General features: G+C 44.4%; 2 protein-coding genes across 2 annotated transcripts in view; one reads left to right on the plus strand and one right to left on the minus strand.

Annotated features, from left to right (window-relative positions):
• The window catches only part of lrp2a (low density lipoprotein receptor-related protein 2a), a 68622-nt gene extending 53437 nt beyond the window's left edge, over nucleotides 1-15185 (plus strand). Inside the window, exons 59-80 of the mRNA XM_062533970.1 lie at nucleotides 563-682; nucleotides 2363-2479; nucleotides 3152-3268; nucleotides 3653-3790; nucleotides 4340-4462; nucleotides 4787-4915; nucleotides 5229-5360; nucleotides 5534-5665; nucleotides 6428-6571; nucleotides 7730-7895; nucleotides 7984-8112; nucleotides 8311-8531; nucleotides 8917-9096; nucleotides 9514-9633; nucleotides 10500-10587; nucleotides 10733-10800; nucleotides 11459-11576; nucleotides 11698-11833; nucleotides 12341-12448; nucleotides 12648-12764; nucleotides 13064-13135; nucleotides 13737-15185. Of these exons, the coding sequence (XP_062389954.1) occupies nucleotides 563-682; nucleotides 2363-2479; nucleotides 3152-3268; nucleotides 3653-3790; nucleotides 4340-4462; nucleotides 4787-4915; nucleotides 5229-5360; nucleotides 5534-5665; nucleotides 6428-6571; nucleotides 7730-7895; nucleotides 7984-8112; nucleotides 8311-8531; nucleotides 8917-9096; nucleotides 9514-9633; nucleotides 10500-10587; nucleotides 10733-10800; nucleotides 11459-11576; nucleotides 11698-11833; nucleotides 12341-12448; nucleotides 12648-12764; nucleotides 13064-13135; nucleotides 13737-13910 (2849 nt within the window). The 3' untranslated portion in view covers nucleotides 13911-15185. The remainder of the gene's footprint in view (nucleotides 1-562; nucleotides 683-2362; nucleotides 2480-3151; nucleotides 3269-3652; nucleotides 3791-4339; nucleotides 4463-4786; nucleotides 4916-5228; nucleotides 5361-5533; nucleotides 5666-6427; nucleotides 6572-7729; nucleotides 7896-7983; nucleotides 8113-8310; nucleotides 8532-8916; nucleotides 9097-9513; nucleotides 9634-10499; nucleotides 10588-10732; nucleotides 10801-11458; nucleotides 11577-11697; nucleotides 11834-12340; nucleotides 12449-12647; nucleotides 12765-13063; nucleotides 13136-13736) is intronic.
• A 132-nt stretch (nucleotides 15186-15317) lies between these two features.
• Nucleotides 15318-20266, minus strand: rdh1 (retinol dehydrogenase 1). Its single transcript, XM_062533973.1, has 6 exons — nucleotides 20114-20266; nucleotides 17955-17993; nucleotides 17391-17712; nucleotides 16760-17018; nucleotides 16065-16228; nucleotides 15318-15798 (listed from the first exon to the last, which is right to left on the minus strand). The coding sequence occupies exons 1-6, from the start codon at nucleotides 20114-20116 to the stop codon at nucleotides 15581-15583; spliced, it is 1005 nt and encodes a 334-aa protein (XP_062389957.1). The 5' UTR covers nucleotides 20117-20266; the 3' UTR covers nucleotides 15318-15580.
• Between the last annotated feature and the right edge of the window lies 1 nt (nucleotide 20267).

The following is a 20267-nucleotide window of genomic DNA, read 5'->3' on the forward strand; positions in this document are numbered from 1 at the left end:
GACAACAAAGAGCTCTGAGACACACTACCTGACTTCAAAAATCGTAGAACCTTTTTGCAACTGGGCCATAACCAACTTCACACAAAACCAGACTGCCACATCGCAGAAATGAATGGGCCTTCTTTCTCGAGGCAACACAAGCTTCTGGACCTACTGATTGGACCAAACATTGTCTGATGGGACGCATTCATTAGTTCAGTTGGGGAGAATACACTTGATTGCTTTCTCATGTTTGAAGTCCTTCCAAACAACGTCTGGCAAGACACACGTAATCTGTCCATCTGGTCCATCACAGGCTAGGCTACTCCATAATCTGTGAAACCGGATGACTCTGACTGGCCTAAGTCAGCAGACCGGAGTAGACAATTGTGGTGTCGGGCTGATTGCAAATCGCGGCTAAAATTGGAGTTAAAGTCATGCTGTCTAACCTCAGATTAAGCACATAGAACAGCCCCAGACCCAGGAGCAAAAAGGCGAGATTTGAGAGAAAGAGACATGCGGTGTGTATGTGTGTGTGTGTTTGTGTTTGTGTGTGATAACCCTTGGCCCTCTGTGTTTGCAGACGAGGTGACCTGCGACCCGGCTGGAGATTTCCGCTGCGACAACCACCAGTGCATCCCACTGCGCTGGAAGTGTGACGGCGACAACGACTGTGGAGATAGCTCCGATGAACGCAACTGCAGTGAGTCTCTCTCTTCCTCCCTCTCTCTCTCTCTGCCTCCCTCTCTCTCTCTCTCTCTCTGTCTCTCCAGCACTGCCTAAACCACACATTGGGGGGTCGGTTCCCACTAAACCTGAATTACCATCACAATTGGCTGCCATCAAAACTGAGGGCTGTATACTAATAATAAAGGAGCTAACAGCCGAGACCACTAAGTTCACATCAACATGTCCCAACTTGTCCCAGACCCAACTCCTCTCGCATTTAAGCATAACGCCACAATGCCAACGCGTGTGCACTCACTCACTCTCACACACACACACACACACACACACTTGGCTTCCCTCTATATCTCTTGTGGGTTCGTGGCTGGGCTTTACTTGTCTAGGTTGCCAAAGTTATGGAGCTTGGCTGCTGATAGAGAACAATGGAGCTGTTGCTCTCCTGTCAGATAGAGAGATGTCCTCCAGTGAGTGGTGGTGGTGTGAGCGCGTCTGTCGTCAGGCCTGTGTGAGGCAGGAGTGGGGGAGAGGCAGCCTGGCCTCAGGCACGGAGAGGTAGCAGAGGAGAAGGAGTCTGCCGCCTAGTGGCCCAGCACAATCTAAACAACACGGGGACGCACACACGCACGCACAACTTTGGTCCAGTGAGGATAAACACACTCTCTTTCTCTCTATCTCTATCTCTCTCTCTCTCTCACAGACACACATGAATCACACACAGACACACACACACACACACACACACACACACACATAATCACGCACATACACACAATCTCAGTAAACCGGGCGGTGAGTGATGAGCTGATGTTTTCAGCAGACGGACCCTCCCACTGTAGCAGCGCTAGTAATGCGTGTAGATAGCTGCTCTAATGAATGTCATGAACTCACCACCTAACCACGACAGCCTTGAGGAGCACGAGAGCTGTGTGTGTGTGTGTGTGTGTGTGTGTGTGTGTGTGTGTGTGTGTGTGTGTGTGTGTGTGTGTGTGTGTGTGTGTGCACCAGCACTGGATGTGTGGGAAGAACCCAGGGGGACCATGAACTCATCACACCAACAGGGACAAACACCGGGTCTCACAACTAATGTGCCTGTGTGTATGTGTATGTGTATGTGTATGTGTATGTGTATGTGTGAGATACATTATTTAAATGTGCTACACACAATCATGGGTTCAGTTCATGTGTTGTGTGGACTAGACCAATTTGGCTGAAAAAGTATGTTGACCGAAAACAGGAAAACCACATTGTTCTTTAAACTTCTGTTCATGCTGAAAAATCAGAAATGTCTTCATAGATGCATATTGCAGTAATCTTCCCTGCAAAAACGCAGTGTTTCCCAGGGAAATGTGTTGGTATGCATTATTTAGAAATGCATGTGTCTGAATGTTTCATTGATGTAGGGAAGCTGTTATGTCAGAATTAAGTAATTGTTGTGTAATGTAGCAGCATTGCAGTGCATTTGAGTTTAGCCTTGTTGAGAAGTAAAAAAACCTTGTGCAGGTTCAGTCTTTTTTTCACTCCTGCAGCCTTGATCTGAGCCCAGTCTGAGTGCACCGTGTGTTTGTGGCTTTCTGGAGTGCAGACAGACTGATGGGATTCACACTTTTGTTTGCACCTCCCCTCCCCTCCCCTCTCTCCTCCTCCTCCTCCTCCTCCTCCTCCCCCTCCTCCCCCCGCTCTCCTCTCCACCCCCCAGGTCCGCGCGAGTGCACGGAGAGCGAGTATCGCTGCGACAATCTGCACTGCATTCCGGAGCGCTGGGTGTGTGACCATGACAACGACTGCGAGGATAACTCGGATGAAAGGGACTGTGGTGAGCAGAGGGCCTCTTTGTTTTGGCTCCGATTGTGGCGCGGCGGTGGAGGCCAGCCCAGGGCCCCGGCTAACACCCACGCTGCCAGCGTCAGAAATCACATTAAACAGCCGCCGCGTGGATTAACTCCTTCAGGGGTTGTTCCAGTTAGCGAGTTATGCTCGTGGTCTCCCTTTCAAGTCCAGGCGTTATGTAGGAAGCGTCCTCTTTTCTCGATTTAACTTGTTGAGTTTGTTATCATCAGTGTGCAGCGAAAGCAGAAACATGTTTAAAGGGAGAGTGAAAGGGACCGTAGAGTAATGGCAAAATAATCCAATTAACTCTGCTGACGCTTGACCTTTTAAAGCACCAGAGCACAAAAGAGATGTAACAATAGCGCCATGTCACCAGTATCTCTGCACTGATCCTCCGCTGCATATTGAATGGCACCAATGCTTAACACTGATGTAGTTGTGTGCATCTACATCTCCATGACATTAGTTCTTCTTAGTATGCGGGACGGTTGCACTGGTATGATTAAGCTTGATGTTTGATAGTGGTGGTGTTTGCACTTAGCTGACTGTGAGGTTTGGATGAGTGGAAGTGAAGTGATATCTGTTGAGTGACAGCAGTGTGTGTTGGAGCCGGTGGCTGACTGACTCAGTGTTGTGTTGTGGTGTGGTCGTGTTGCAGAGCTCCGGGACTGCCACCCAGGCTACTTCCAGTGTGGCAGCGGCCACTGCATCGCCGAGCGCTTCAAGTGTGACGGGAACGCCGACTGCCTGGATTTCACCGATGAGACCTCCTGCCGTGAGTGCCCCCCCCCCACCCCTCTCCTCTCACACTGGGCTCCTCAGCCAGACGCTCTCAGCCCCTGGCAGCCAGCTCAGAGCAGCACACCACTGGGACTCTGAAGTTCAGACACAAGTGGCCATTGCTGCTACAACAGCACCCTCTACAGGAGTGTTGGCAGAATGACATTATTGCTTTTTCTTTGTGCCACCTGTTGTCTCTGCATTGACTTAAGTGTATGTGTGTGATAACCCTTGGTTAAGATGGTACTCACAGTCTTGAATAAATGCTGTGTGTTAGAACTCTGGACCATTACTTTGGCTTTGCAGGCATTAGGATCTAATACACTTAGTGGTTGTTAACTCACTGTTGTCTACTGCCACCATCTTTTGTCCTCTACAGCCACCCGCTATCCGAACGGCACCTATTGCTCTCCCTCAATGTTTGAGTGCAAGAACCACGTGTGTGTGCAGCCACACTGGAAATGTGACGGGGACAACGACTGTGGAGACGGATCAGATGAGGAGCTCCACCTCTGCCGTAAGAGCACTGATATCCACATAAACACACACTCACACACAGACACATAAGCATACCCATTTCTGAAATTTCAGTAATAGAGTTTATCCACCTCTTATTAGAGTGTATTAACCTCTCGAAAGAGTTTAATCACCAATTGCGACTTTTAACATCACGCTCTATTATCCACATTCACAATATGTGCACTCATCAACACTCTAGCAACCGTTTAATACCACTAGAAAGAGAGAGAAAACCCTGTATATAACCAATTAGTTGAGCCAAGGCACCCCTATAGGTGTATTGGCTACACGTGTCATCAAATACTGCATCTGTGTAAATATCTGTTCTTTTTACACACACACACACACACACACACACACATATTGGCCGGGTTTCCCAAAATTGTTAAGAAGCTCTTAGGTGCTAAGAACTTCTTAGGACCGTTGTAAGAATGTTCTACGAACGCTCTTAAGAAGTTCTTAGCACTTAAGAGCTTCTTAACGATTCTGGGAAACCCGGCCATTGTCTATTCGATGTTTGAGTAATGCACCCTTGTTTTCTTCACAGTGGACATTGAATGTGAGCCTCCGTTCCGTTTCCGTTGTGACAACAACCGCTGCATCTACAGCCACGAGCTCTGCAACTCCGTCAACGACTGTGGAGATGGCACCGATGAGAGGCCAGAGAACTGTGAGTGCCCCTGACCACTAGACACTGAACGAGAGTTATGCAATCAATACTGCATGATATATCTTCAATGTATACATAATGTAGCATTCAACAATACCAGCACTGCTTTGTATCAAGTTTCCCTTAACTCTTATTCACATTAACCAGTTATGTCTTAACACTGTACCGACCCTTCCATATTTGTATCTTAATTTTACTCACAACCACTAAGCATTGGTGCTGCTGAGCATACACCTTGAGGCTGTCGTACATTGTGACCAACCCCAGCGTGCTGCTGTGCCCTAACTAAACCTCCACCCTCCCCGTGCCTGTGCTCCCCTGCAGGTGTGGCCCCCACCCAGGGCCCCTGCTCCCTGGATGAGTTCAAGTGTGGGAACGGCCAGTGCATTCCCCTACGCTACGCCTGTGACGACTACGACGACTGCGGGGACCACAGCGATGAGCTGGGCTGCAGTGAGTGTCTGAGTCCTGCCTCATGTGCACTCTTACACCCTATCAGAGGGCAGAGTCACACCTCCCCTCCACAATCAGTTACAATGGAATGCTATTTTATCCTCAGTCAGCGGTGCCTTTCAAATATATGAAATAGAAAAATATACATTAAATGATGAATGTACAGTATATTGTTTTATGTTAATTTTACTTTAGTTTATTTTACTCTAGGAGGTTTTTAATTTTGCCAATATGCATTGATCTGTAGAGAATCTAAATGAGTTGTGTGTGCGTGTGTGTGTGTGTGTGTGTGTGTGTTTTCCTCCGTGGCCAGACGTTGGCAGTGGCCGCTCCTGCGATGAGAACCTGTGTGAGCATAACTGCACGGACCTGCCTGGAGGAGGGTTTCTGTGCTCCTGTCGCCCCGGCTACAAACCCACGCAGACTGACAAGAACACCTGTGAAGGTTTGGAACACCTCAGAGGCACCGCAGCTCACATCATTTAGCTCACCAACATTACTCAAATGGATTGAATGGAATTTATTAGTCCGTTTAAATGTTAAATCACATTTGTTAAATACATTACATTTATTAATTTACATTTGTTTATGTGTGTGTGTGTGTGTGTGTGTGTGTAGATGTAAACGAGTGTGAGGTCTATGGCACGTGTCCTCAGCAGTGTCGGAACTCTAAGGGCAGCTACGAGTGCTTCTGCGCTCCAGGGTTCCGCTCGGTCGGGGATCAGCATGGAGTGGAGTGTGCTGCTGAAGGTGAGGAGAGAGCAGCCACAGGCCCACTACAGCTACACCTACAGCACCCCCTCTCCTCCTCTTTACCACCCACAGGCCCACTACAACTACACCTACACCTCCTCTCCTCCTCTCCTCCTCTTTATCACCCACAGGCCCACTACAACTACACCTACACCTCCTCTCCTCCTCTCCTCCTCTTTATCACCCACAGGCCCACTACAACTACACCTACACCTCCTCTCCTCCTCTCCTCCTCTTTATCACCCACAGGCCCACTACAACTACACCTACACCTCCTCTCCTCCACTTTATCACCCACAGGCCCACTACAGCTACACCTACAGCACCCCCTCTCCTCCTCTCCTCCTCTTTACCACCCACAGGCCCACTACAACTACACCTATCACACCCCCACCTCCTCTCCTCCTCTTTATCACCCACAGGCCCACTGCAACTACACCTACAGCACCCCCTCTCCTCCTCTTTACCACCCACAACTGCACCTACAACCCCCTTCCCCTCCCTCTCTAGCCCACTGTCCTTTCCTCCTCTTCTCCTCTTTACGGTCTCAGATCAAAGCACCTTGCTTTCTCATAAGCGTTTGAAAGGTCTGTATGAGACCTGCATAGTTTCATTCCCTCTGGGTCTTCATGTGGCAGTGCTAGGACTTGATATTGCTAAACAGTACTTGGATTTTTTTTTTTTATTCACTTTGTTCATGGCAGTATGTTTGTATTCATGTCCTGTAACGTGTGTTGTCTGTCTGGTTTTCCGTCCCAGGGAACCCTCCGGTCCTGCTGCTGCCTGATAATGTGCGCATCCGGCGCTTCAACCTCTCCACGGAGCAGTACTCCGACTATGTGGACAACGCAGAGCACATCCAGGCCCTGGACTACCTGTGGGACCCTGAGGGCCTCGGACTCAGTAAGAGATACTAGCTAACAGCTTCTCTATGAAACATGTCCTTTAGCAAGGAAATACATTGGTAATAACCTAGAGGCCGCTAAATATGGTATTTACTTTTAGATAGGAAGTAATTTCACTCTAGTACTTTCTCATCATGCACAGCCTTAGGCTCCTGTTTTGGCAATCAGAATTGGATGGTCAGAGGCGTAAAGTTTATGGACATGATTAAAGGCACGGCTAGTCCACAAACAATAATTTAATGGCGTGGTTTTGTGATCCAACAATGGGCGCAAAAGGGTTGTTCTTATGTTTCGTAATCAGTCATGGTGTGATTGCGTGTAACATCCTTGAAACCAATGAGAATCACGTCTGTCAATTCTTTTAACCGCAAGCAGCACAACTTCAAACAGCGCATCAGTATTTTGATAGTCAGCGGTGCATTTGAAGGAATCTGCTCGCACGTGGGACTGTATGGAACAGTGATTCAACTAAACCTTGCTCTACTAAACCTGTTTGTGACTAACTTTGTTCTACTAAAACCTGTTTGTATAGCCTACATGCATCCGCACCTCTTATTTGAACTCAAATGAAGTGAAGCGAACTTCACTTTTGTCTCACAGTCAACAACAATGATGTTGGAATGACTGTATGAAAAATTCTAAGGATATTTATCCTGCAAAGGAGTTGCTGCTTACATCTCATGACAGTGCATCTTCAGCTGTGCTTTATATGTGCCTTTCGCAATAGACCAGGTTTTTCTTGGTCAGTGACAAAATTATTTTTAGAGGGAATAAGATATATATTATATATTATATATATTATATATATACAGTATACTGAATATATATAAGCGATTTTTGGATCATGTGCCAGACCACACCTTATGTCGTTTAATAAAAGTGGAGCTTGTGGCGAAAAATTCATCACTTTATTGAGTGTCAGATCAAAATAAGCCTTGCGTCACGCTTTCCACCAGGTGTCAGGGCCACCAGGCCCTTAGAGTTAGTGTTGGCTGATGTAGCACTAATTGCTACCTACATTTTTGTATTGTAGCTTGAATGTTATTTCTCATGTTTGTAAGTCGCTTTGGACAAAAGAGTCTGCTTAATTGATAAATGTAAATGTAAAGTCGCCCAGACGTCTCATGTAAACTCCAACCCTTGTTTGTGGTGTCAGGTATCGTGTACTGGACCGTGCTGGGACGCGGCTCTCAGTTTGGAGCCATCAAGCGCGCATACATGACCACGTTTGATGACCAAGGCAATAACCCAGTGAAGGAGGTGAACCTGAACCTCAGATACGTTGCCAAGCCCGATGGCATCGCCGTCGATTGGATTGGACGGTACGGCATTCAGCGAATGTTTTCATCAGTTCATTTATTTGTTCAATTAGTCAATTAGTTGTTAAAACGTACATGATTTGCTTTCTAGACATATTTATTGGACGGATGCAGGTGCCAATCGGATTGAGGTGTCCAAGTTAGATGGCCGTTACAGGAAGTGGCTGATCGCCTCTGATTTGGACCAACCAGCTGCCATTGTTGTCAATCCATCCACTGGGTAAACAATCTGTTGCTCTGCAGAGCACATTCAATATAGAACGATACTTTAAATGTTAATACACTGTAAACGTATCACACATACTTTACAACCTCAAAAGGTTTGTCATTTTTGATGGTGTGTTGATTTGCCTTTGTTTGTATTTATGAGGTAGCTTGAAGTAAGATATTTAAAAAAAAAAAAAAAAAATCTTTGCAGAATGATGTACTGGACAGACTGGGGCCGGAAGCCTAAGATTGAGTCGGCCTGGATGGATGGGCAGCAGAGGCGCGTCCTACTGGACGAGGACCTGGGCTGGCCTACGGGACTGGCTCTGGACTACGTGAACGGGGGACGCATCTACTGGTGCGACGCCAAGGAGAACTTCATCGAGTCTATGACCGCAGACGGCTCAGAGAGGAAACTCATCCTGTCTGGAGGTCAGTGCTGCAGTCTGTACGCTCTACACAATGTAAGACCTGAAATGACAAATGTAAACAGGCTGAGAGGATGAGACTTGATGAGATTACTGTAAGTAAGGTTTAGGGGAGTTATTTTTCAAAATCAAACTATCGTAAATTGATGTCCCCAAGTGCCTTGTCTGTTTAATGTGGAAGCCATCAAGAGATACTCATCAATTGTTTTGTGATGACATATCAGTCAGCTTGGCTGGGAACAAACATTACAAATTTTGCCAGTTATCAGACTGGAATTTCAGCTTATCCACATTCCATGTGTGAGAATTTTTTACTGCCATCGTAGTAAATGTCGTCATGAAACATTCCTCAGACGTCTACAATGCCTGTCTGTTGTTGTCCCCTGTAGATATAGGCAATCCCTACAGCGTAGACGTCTTTGAGGGCCACGTGTACTGGACCACCAAGGAGCGTGGGGAGGTGTGGAAGGTGGACAAGTTTGGGAAGGGAGACAAAGTGAGGGTGCTGACGGTGAACCCATGGCTGACCCAAGTGCGCATCTACCAGCAGCACAGGCACAACCACTCTGGTGAGTCAAAGGCCTCCTGCCTCTCCTCCCCTTTACGGTGATCACAAACAAGCCGCTGGAATTCCTTTCATGTCTTGCACACAACACAGACAGGTTATTTGTATGGGTTATATCAAGAATTCAAAGATTCAAAGAGACATTCAAAACGAATTTGATGACTGCATTTCCGCCCGAACTGCAAAGGTGTGCTTGTTCAGGTGCGTTGAACTCTGCCTTGATCCAAGAATTCCAACATTACCTCATTTTTGAAAATCGGTCAACAAGTCAAAAGTTATGTATACACATACCTTCACAGACAAAGACAGCCCAACCCAGCTTGAGAAATTCTTCAACTGCCAGTGAGCATTCTACACACGTCTTAAGTCCCTGTGCCAAACTGAACTGACCCTGATTGGTGTGTGTGTGTGTCTGTCCTAGTGCCCAACCCCTGCGAGGGCGTGTGCAGTCACCTGTGCCTGCTGCGTCCCGGAGGCTTTACCTGCGCCTGCCCCCAGGGGTCCAGCCCGCTGGGCTTCCAGTCCAACGAGTGTGACGCGGGTAAGAGCGGAGCGAGCAGACATGGCTCTCACCTCCACAGCCATGTGTGTGTGTGTGTGTGTGTGTGTGTGTGTGTCTAGTGTCACCAGTCCTGTCTATCTACCTTCCTGCCAATGCTGTCTGTCAGCATGCCAATATGTTGTGCTGGATGACACTTGATGTTTTGTTGTGACAATGCTGGTGTTCAACACTGTTTCCAAAAAGGTTGGGATGCTGTGTAATATGTGAATAAAAAACAGAATGCTATGATTTGCGAATCATGTAAGCCCATTAAATGATTGAGTATAGTAAAAAGACATAACATCAGTTGTTGAAACAGAGAAATTGTATTGTTTTTTTTGAGAAATATGTGTTCACTTTAAATTTGATGCCAGCAACATGTCTCCAAAAAGTTTGGACAAGGGACAGTGTTTAGCACTGTAATGCCTCACCTCTTCTTTTATCAATCATTATAAACATTTAGGAACTGAGGAGACCAGTTACTTAAGTTTTAGTAATGAAATGTTGTCCTATTCTTGCCTGATATGGGATGAGATTTGCGAGTTACCCATGTCATATGCACCACTGGGTTTTGGCTGTGAGTGTGCACTGATAACTAGTTGGATGGTCCCACAGACAGACAGCAGACACAGACTCCATGTTATCCATGGTGTATATATGTTTCATGAAATAGTCAAATATGTCAGTTTCAACATTTGATATGTTGTCCATGTCCTTTTGCATCTAGACCTGGGTTTACTTTATTTGCATTTTACACAGTGTCACAACTTTTTGGAATGGCAGTTGTATTATGGTGATGAAATGCTGTGACTGTGTTGTGTAATGTTGTGGTAACGTTGTGGTGCATGGCTGTCGCTACCTTGCAGCCATTGAAGAGGCAGTAGCAATGCCCCTTGCATGCAGATGCATGAACGGAGGTACCTGCTACAATGACGGAGACCAGCCCAAGTGCAAGTGAGTTCTGACCGCATGTGTTTGCATTTTGTGTCCGGTTATATTTCTGCACGTGCGTGTCTTTTCACCATCATGATGACGTGTCCTTATTGGTGATGGAGCCCATGTTTTCAGCTCCACTAATGTCCACCTCGTGTTTGTCCAGGTGTCCGTATGGCTATCGGGGCAGTTACTGTGAGATGGGGATGTCCAGAGGTGCTCCTGCAGGAACAGGTACCCCACAGCAAGTCCTCCAGCATCATATTATATGGCTCTCGTCACACTTTCAGCTGTATCAGACTCTCTCCTTTGGTGTCCACATGCAGCCCACAACTAAAACTCCTCATTACTGTCTAAGGCTGCTCTGTTATCAAAGCCTTGGAAATGGGCCAGACATTTTTACAGGGGTCGACCTCAGGCCTGTGGTGCGTTTCAGACTTGTCAGTGGTCTCATGGGATTTTAGAACGCCTCGGCTGAATATGAAATCTCCTCCGTCTGTTAAAGCTTCACTCACACTCAAAGGCGTAGTGGTGAATCATTAACATGACATTAATGAACATTTCAGCTAAAACTAAACACCCTCACAATCAGTCATGTTATCATTGATGGGATTATTATGACAAGAGTTATGATAGATAATAATTAACAAACTGCAAGGTCATTGCTAAGTTCTTCTCTTTTGCTAAAAATGAGCACTGTTTATACTCAGTTCTGAACTACATGAATTTGTTTGGAGAAGTAATGAATGTGTTTTATGTGGTTTTGTGTGTTGGAGCATCTTAGGAATTGAACTACTAGGCCTCTCCGTCTTGCTTCAGTTGGTCTTGTTCTAGGGGAGTCAGATGCTTGAGTAGTGACTTATGATGATGATGTGTGTTCCTCTGGCTCCAGCTGTAGCGGTGCTTCTGGCGGTGATCATCATTCTGGTGACAGGGGCGCTGGCGGTGGGAGTCTTCCTCAACTACAAGCGCACAGGCTCCTTCATCCCCTCAATGCCAAAGCTGCCCAGGTAGCCCACTTCTTTACCTGTCTGTACAACCACACCCTCAGTGTGAGAGTTTTCAGGGGCCCTGAGGTGTTAACTCCCTTTCCCTCTCTGTCCCCCCTCCTCTCTCCTGCTGTGTCTGTAGCCTGAGCAGTCTCAGCAGTCTGGTCAAGTCCAGCGACACGGGCAACGGCGTCTCGTTCCGCTCGGGAGACAACGTCACCATGGACCTGGAGCCCCCTCCGCTGGGAGTGTCCTTCATCGACCGCGCCATGCAGCTGGTAAGCCCTCATCCTGTACTGTATGTGCTCTCGCACGTCCACCCCAGCTTTGAGGCGCGCCACTGGCGTCTGGTTAACTTACACTCATCAGAGCACTGGTGAGCCGTGCTCATAGCCCCACGAAATCCCCTCCTGACCTTTTGACTGTCGGAGGTGGACGGGCACCAGCGCATCATTGACAGCACTAATAAAGAATAAAGAGGGCTTGATATCTCCCCTTAGCCAGGCTTCTGATCTACGATGAGTGGCGCGAATGTTCAACTAAAGGCTTTTCAGGATTCCATGCAAAGCTGCTTATGATGCACTTATGTATAATGGGGAGGGGCTTGACCCCGACCGTCCGTGTCGAGGGTTAACTACGCATTGTGAGAAACTGTTAAACCCGAATGGACATAATGAAAGGGGCAGTGTGAAGATTAATGTATCATTTTACTGCAGCTTAAGCAAGATAAGCGTGCTGTTTACTTCCTGGTGCAGGCTGACCTCTCGTGTACATTTTTCCACCAGGATGAGAACTTTACCAATGCAGGACAGCAGCCAATCACATTTGAGAATCCTCTGTATTCGACTGCTGCTGGCCCATCTGGTGCCCCCGCAGTCATCCATGCTACACAGGTACTGAGGATGACAATCCATAGGAGTGTTTTATGTAATAGTGCATCATATGTACGTATATATCTGTCTAAAATGTCAATGCTTGAAATTGTGTGTTGTGCAGTTGTGGATCCTTTGTTTTGAAATGTTGAGAAATAGTTGTCAATGATTCCTTCAGCACCGCAGTGCATAATGCACAAGGCCCATGATTTTCCTCCAGGTGACGGTGAATGTGAGTGGTGAGCAGATAGAGAATAACTTTGCTAACCCGGTGTACCACAGCAAACAACAGGCCGTACAGGTGAAGAGCACTCCGGTCAGCACCGGCACAGCACAGGTGAGAGGGACCGCATGCTCAATGTACCAACTCGTTGGGTGGACGCTTTCAGATCCTACCGTCAAATCAAACAGTGCTAATGAAACTGTGGTTTGTTGTCTTTGTGGCGTCAATTTAGCCATGTGACTTTTGTTAAGCAAAAAGTCTGCTGTCAAAGGGTTTAAAATTGTGCTTGGAGGAAGACTCCAGGTGAAGAAGGCTTACCTTTCAGAGTAATGACCTGTCATGCTCGTTATTCCAGTAGGCTTTGCAAGAGAGTAAATGTTGGTGTAATCTACAGTATATTGCCTTTTTCTCAGGAGTCCAAGTGGAGCTTCTTCAAAAGAAAACTGAAACCAGGCACAACGTTTGAAAATCCTACCTACTCAGAGGTAAGAGTGGTGGAACATGTCACAAAGCTATATGCCATATGTAAAGGATTTACTACAGCCTGCTATCTAGTGCCTGTCTCATATGGGCATTAAATGTGCAATGTATTTTTAAAACATATATTTTTCAAAACATGTTCCTAAACTCACATATTTATTTGTGCGAGACTTACTGATATTATTTGATAGACAATATTTTGCATATGTTTCTTTCATGAAAGGTAAAGACTATTAGTTGAGTATTTATATTTCAAATTCAGCAAATTGCTCCTCTAGCTTTCTGTTCAGCGTGTGCACTGAGACAGTCCTGGTGGTGCTATGAATACACAATATAGCCAATAAATAATAGAAGCATTTAAGGGAGGGGTGTGATTTTATGGGCTTATGAGCTCAAATATCGATAACTTTTCACCAAAATGATGTGTCTTTAATTTGAGTTTTACAGTAAAAATACCATGAAATAGTCAACTATCTTTACTAAATTGTCAGCGGAAACATTATGCTTATAGATTTACCTTCGGTTTACAAGCACTTTTGTTTTGCTGCTCTTTATACTGCGCCTGCAGAACAGCGGAGTGTTAAGTTTTTCTTTGTTATTGGTCAGATGCAGGAAGAGCAGGGGGCGGGGAAGAGTGGTGGGGACTCTTCCTCCAATCAGCCGCCGCCCTTCGTCCCCCCCAGCAAACCTGTGAAGAAGGAGCGACCCAGCGCCTTCTCCCCGACCGAGGACACCTTCCAGGACACAGCCAACCTCGTCAAAGAAGACAGCGACGTATAACCCCACCCCGCCCCCCACTTCACCTCAACCCCCAATCCCCCACCCCCACCCTCTTACACATGGGAATCAAAGACACACTCTGCTTTGCACAGAATCTATTTTTATACACAGCCTGAGTACAAAAAGAAATTAATTTTAAAGATTATTTTAAGAAAGACAATAAAAGAAAAAGAGAAGAAGCTACTTTAGAAGTGGAGAGAAAAGAGAGGTCTTTCATGACGATGCCTTCTGATATTTCTTATGCCAATTCTTGTTTTATGATTTTTTTTATTATTATTGTGATGTACTATATGTATATCTTTGCACTGACGCTGCTGATAGTGATGTTATAAATATGTTGTATATTTGTAAATTTGAAAGAAAAAAAGATTTTGTTGATAATATCTGGAAAATAGATGATTCATATTCATAGCAATTCAAGAAGATGTATATCTTTTGGATGAGTTAAGTGCATTGAGAACAAAAGTATATTATGTGTAACAAAGGTCTAAACATTCTTCAGTCTATACTTTGCCACTAAACTAAAACTGGAGACAAATGCAGTTGGTTTTGCATATTTATATACCTCATTTATGAACTGGAAAAAAAGCAATTGAACAGTGACTGGTCCTCTGCTTCGGATCATGTCCTTAATGGAAAATTTCGCAATGTAAAGACTACTGAATCACATTGTACCCAAGCCATGTTTGCACACTTGTCTCTTGTCAGTGTCCAGCATCCATGCACAGAATGCCTTTACTGGAATCCATTGACAAGCATGTCTCTTTTCAAGGATAATAATTAGTTATGTTCTGTCTTGACGTCATTCAGAGATGGTAGTCTATATACTCCCTCCAGCAACACTGAAATCCCCCTGGCCCTAACTGCCTCTGCTGACCTGAGATTAAAGTGTTTGACAAAGGATGAATATCTGCTGTTGCAGTGGCCTCTCTGGTACTAATCACGCAATAAATGGCCTCTTAAAAGCATGTTAGGCATTTCTATTATTGCCCCCTGTTGTTGCCCATGTAGTATTGTACAATTAGTCTCCTTTTTGTGAATGTTGAGACACTGTAAAGACCACATCCATTATGGATACAGAGAGCATCAGGTGAGCGGTTTTCATTGTGGCCTGTACATTTTTTCCCGTGATTTTTGTATATTAATGATGAGAAGACAAGCATCCCAATTTATAGATTGTTCTTGATGCACCTAAATGTTTGGTTTGTAATCAGGAATTGGAAAACAAATTGATGCTGCTGAGAAAGAATCAAATAAATGTTTTGTTTTGTAAAAGTTGTATGATTATTTGACACAAAGGTATAGACATGACTGGGTTCTTCAGCCAAATACAGAACAGCTTTCTGATAACAAGGATTCTTCTGACATACCACACAAAAATGCATTCAACATACAATAATTCATACAATAATTCATTTCCCCACACTTACACTTATGGTATATAACAATTAGCTCTTTTTTTTGCACATACTGTATTTTTGAAATATGGTTTCGGAACATTGGAAAAAAAAGATGTCTAATTATCAATTTGTCAAATTGTCATTCCTAAATGCTGATAAAGTGAAAATCACTTTGACTTCAGAGGTATTTTTTACCTTATTTGTTTTTCTAAATATGACATCACTTCCACCTACTACATGTACCCCATTCATTTTACACTTCACTACCCATCAACGCTGCCCGGGAACAGGTAGAAGAATGTCGATGACAAAATCCGCCACAAACGCAGGGAGGTAGGAGAGGGGTATCCAGAAGAGCTTGGCATCCCATCCTGCAGCGTAGCGGGTCCGCGGGTGCTTGGCCATCAGGGCGTGTTGCATGCAGCTAGTCACTTTGGAGATGTCAGCACTGCACAAGATGTTCATGGAGAAACTCTGAGATTTTGAGTCTGCAACAGAAGAGACATTTGCTTTACCCCATTGGATACTATTAACTGACACTGCCTATTGTTTAATTAGAAAGAGAGCATGATGTCTTAATTGCGTATTGTGTCCACTGTCTCTTGTTGCATTCACAATGGAATACTTAGGATAATTGGCATAATAGGATACCTACTGAAAATAAGCTCATTCCCTTTATCAGGCCTGTAAAACAGACATTATCTTGCATTGTGTAAATATAAGATACTTATGATACTGCATATGGATGGCTCACACTTCTCCAGGTATTTTGGCCCGTATGAGTCTCTGACATCAGAGGGAAGGCGGTCCCACAGCCTTTGCAAGTCGGCGTCAATCAGATCAAGACGAGTCACGGCAGTCTTGAAAAATCCTGGCTCGATGATGCTAACCTTGATACCGAAATGCTTCATGTCCCTCCTGCACTTGAGAGAAAACATTTACTAAATCACCATGTTTGGAAAGCATTCGGACCAGATATATAAGGCAAAACTCTGACTTTACTCTGAATAATACAGAGTAAAAATATCCAGGAACCAACAACTTTGACAGAAAGGGGCCTTTCTAACTAACAACCATGTGACAGAGACAGTCTGGAGTCATTTTGTAAGGCTGCCAAACAGGAGTTACACACCTATGAGTGACATTTCAGACAGCCAGTGAGAATGGAACTGACAGGTTCCCTAAGTGTGTCTCTATCATAGTGAATAATGTCCATCAAACTAATCCAGACAGACTCATAATACTAGAGGGGCCGTGGGAGTTGTTGAAAAGTGCTTTCAAAGCAACCAACTTTGGAAGAAATTGGATAGCCTACACAACACATGTTCATCTGCACAAAAATAATGAGGAGATGTGGAGATCTTAATCCTTATTATTTATGTCCACTGTTCTCTCTTCAGCAAACATCAGATCTGCTAAACAAAATAATGAGACATGCACCTGGTTTACCTGAGGCTGTCTGAGAAAGCCTCCACTCCATACTTGGACAGACAGTATCCTCCACCAACCAGAGACAGCCTGCCTAGGATGCTGGCCACATTAACCACCCTGCCCTTAGCCTTTTTCAACAGAGGCAGGAACTTGAGGGTCACCTCGATTACGCCCATTAGGTTCACATCCAGAACCTTCCGGAAGTCCTCTAGCTGCATCCATTCTGTGGGTCCAATAGGGATGGATCTCCCAGCATTATTTATCAGACCATAAAGACCTACAGCAAGAGATGGGAATTACATCATTTGTTAACTCATTTACTAAATAGATAACATTTCTGATTATGCTCCAATATTTTTTCCAGAAATTCTGTTGTGCATTTTTATTTTCTGGAAACAAATGGGGTCCTGGACCAATACCAACAGGCCCTAAATGTTATAAATCCATTCAAAATGAGGGCCTCATGTGAATGTCGAGATGTCAAATTGCTCTCTTTAGGCTACATAACATCCCATCCAAAGAAAGTGGTTTGAAAAATATGCAGATTTATGGGTCAGTTTTAGGATGTCAAGAACCCCTTTCTCCATTTTATCTCCCCCCGTACTTGCCTCAGACCGGCACCCTATCTACCCCCTGCTGTCAGATTTACCTCGCTCCCCAGTTTCGCGCCGCACCATCTCCACCGCCCTTTCAATGCTCACGCTGTCAGTAACATTGAGCAGAACTGTCTTCAGCCGGTTGGAGGCTGCAGTTTTCAAGTCAGATGAACCACTTTCCGTAAGACATGCTGCTATTACATGAAACCCCTGTCGATCAAGCTGCTTGGCCACAAGGTTTCCAAACCCGCTATCGCAACCAGTGACAAGCACATGCTTTTGATCGAAGTCGTCAACCTTCAAAGAGTCTCTGATGTACCAAGCAATAAAGACTGTGGCAGCAACAAACAGCAAGAATGTGTGAGAAAAGAAAACCTGTAATGACAGAAACAACGAGTAATTAGCCTAAAGTTTTAAAGGACATTACACTTCTAAGCTAGGCCTATATGAAGACTAAACTTACTCTTCATGTCATGTCGACATTTTTACACGTAGGCCTGGCCTAGCCTATAGTTTTGTCTCATTCTTAAAACACAGGCTATGCCATAGCCTACTGGTTAACGTAGGCCAGAAAATATCTGGGTCGGCAGGCTATAAACAAAATGACTCATCCTCACCTGAGCATAACTAGAGAGAGCGTGTTCTTCGTCGGTCACCTGTAGAAATAGGTCAGGTCAAACGTCAGTTCAGAGATTAAAAATGGTGATACGGAAATTTTCAAGCACACACAGGCCTACAAAGGAATTCAATAGGCAATGAGCCAGAGAGTCACCACAATAGGCCTACATTTTACAAAATGCTACTTTCACCTCGTGAAATTTCACTCAAATTCATGTGACCTTCGTCATTTAGATATAGGCCTAGGAATACAAATATGCTGTGCTGTCTAATCCAAATTCCTGAAAGGCAAGTGGCGACACTGATTTGTATCAGGGTCACCTCGGAGCCTTCTTATTCGTCTCTTTATCTATCCTCTGTTCCTTCCTTACTCGGTCCTCCGGCTCGTTCCCACTGATCTATAAAAAACACTGGATAGACTATCCCATTGTTGCCGCCCCATCATTCTTCATCTAGATCAGTGGGAATTGAGGAAGGAAGGGAGGATAGAGAAAAAGACGAATGAGAAGGGCTCCTAGTTCTCACCTTTTTTGAGGGTGGAAAGGAATTCAAACAGTCTCTATTTCTCTGTCTCATCTCTATGCGGAACACTGACCTTTTACTGTTAAGCACTTGAACAATATTAAGTCGCAGTTTTGTTTTATGACCAGCACTATGCTTGAATGATTTTTGGATGGAACGTTGCGTTTTCAAGTGCCAGAGTTGTTAATCATGTCATTTCAAATTTGACACCAATCATAAGCCTTCTAAAGTATCCTTATGATGATTGAATGATTTCGAGAATAAAGCTGTAAAAAATGTCGGCTACACACAGTGCAGGATTACCATAGATATACAGTGGGGAGAATAAGGATTCGAACCCATGCTAACACACAGTTCAGGATTACCATAGATATACAGTGGGTAGAATAAGGATTCGGACCCATGCTAACACACAGTGCAGGATTACCATAGATACTGTATACAGTGGGGAGAATAAGGATTTGAACCCATGCTAACACACAGTGCAGGATTACCATAGATACTGTATACAGTGGGGAGAATAAGGATTTGAACCCAGGCTAAAGTTGACTAAAAAGAGGAATATAAAATCATCTTTTGGAAATTGATCTTACTGCCTTAATTCAAGAAATTAGTAAAAATCCAACCTTTAAGGACGCCGATTTTCTTTGTGAATGAAAAATGTATTGTAAATAAATAAATGTTCTTCCTTGAAATACAGGCGGCAAAAGTATTTGACCCCTATGTTAAGTTCCCATAGAAGCAGGTCAATTTTTCATATGTTTTTATTTTTGAAGGCCAGTTATTTCATGGATCCAGGATACTATGCATCCAATCCCTTGGCCTTTGGAATTAAAATAGCCCCACATCACCACATACACTTCACCATACCTAGAGACTGGCATGGTGTTTTTTTCCAGTTAGCCTATTACTGTAGCCTGTCTGATTTGCATTGAGCTCAATGAGCATCAAACAGGCAAACTCTGCGATTATGACCACTATGGTTGGCAATAATGGGATAAATGTCTGTTGGTCGCCAACTTTTCCTCAAAATAGGTCATTGTAAGAGGGCTTCAACTCCTGTGCTGTATAGCCGCACACAGGTTGCTCAACAGGCAAAACAGAAAATCTTAAATATACAGATATCTGTACAAATTTAAATCAGATGATGTACAGTATAGTTAGATCAAGTTGGATAGTTGGATTATAGGACACTCCAGAACTCACATGAATGGAGTCTTAAAGGAGCCACGCCACTTTTATGACAAGACACTATGGCATGCATTTAGTTCTGTTGATGACCTTTAGTTTTGTTTTGTTGCTATTGTGCATGGAGGACAGGTCAGTTATGAGTTCTGTCAAGCATTGGTTTAGAGAAAAATTTGTATATTAAGCAATATCTATATGCTTATCGTATATGGCAATTACGGTGATCAAATTGGTTACTATAATCATGATATCACATTTTCAAACTGTGTCTCTAGTGCCTGATAAGAAAGTTAAGTAGCTGGTAGATTCTGGAATACACCAGCCGCAGTGGTGAACAAAATTTTTATTTTTTTATCCCTGGTGCACAGCCAAATATCTGAGTGGTTGACCTACCTTACTCGTCATGTAAAATTATTTTAGAATATGTTCAGTATTCAACTGAACTCACCATGATTGGAAGCACAAGCAGCTCAGTGTGTCATTTGTCTTTCTCCTAAGTCCCTCTCATATAATCTTCTTATAAACATACGCCAAGTACTTCCGACTTGTTCTCTGGTCCTCTGTGCTGTATTGAGCCAAAGATTGGGTGACAGGCGCTGAGT

The sequence above is a fragment of the Sardina pilchardus genome, chromosome 4 (genome assembly GCF_963854185.1).
Source record: "Sardina pilchardus chromosome 4, fSarPil1.1, whole genome shotgun sequence".
Lineage (NCBI taxonomy): Eukaryota > Metazoa > Chordata > Actinopteri > Clupeiformes > Clupeidae > Sardina > Sardina pilchardus.

Bases quoted from the DNA above. Each gene is read 5' to 3' on its own strand.
- rdh1 (XM_062533973.1), bottom strand. The intron at 17,713-17,954 runs GTGAGGATGAGT...CTGTCATTACAG, and splicing joins CTCTCTCTAGTTATGCTCAG to GTTTTCTTTTCTCACACATT. The intron at 15,799-16,064 runs GTGAGCCATCCA...CTTCTGTTGCAG, and splicing joins GCCAAAATACCTGGAGAAGT to ACTCAAAATCTCAGAGTTTC.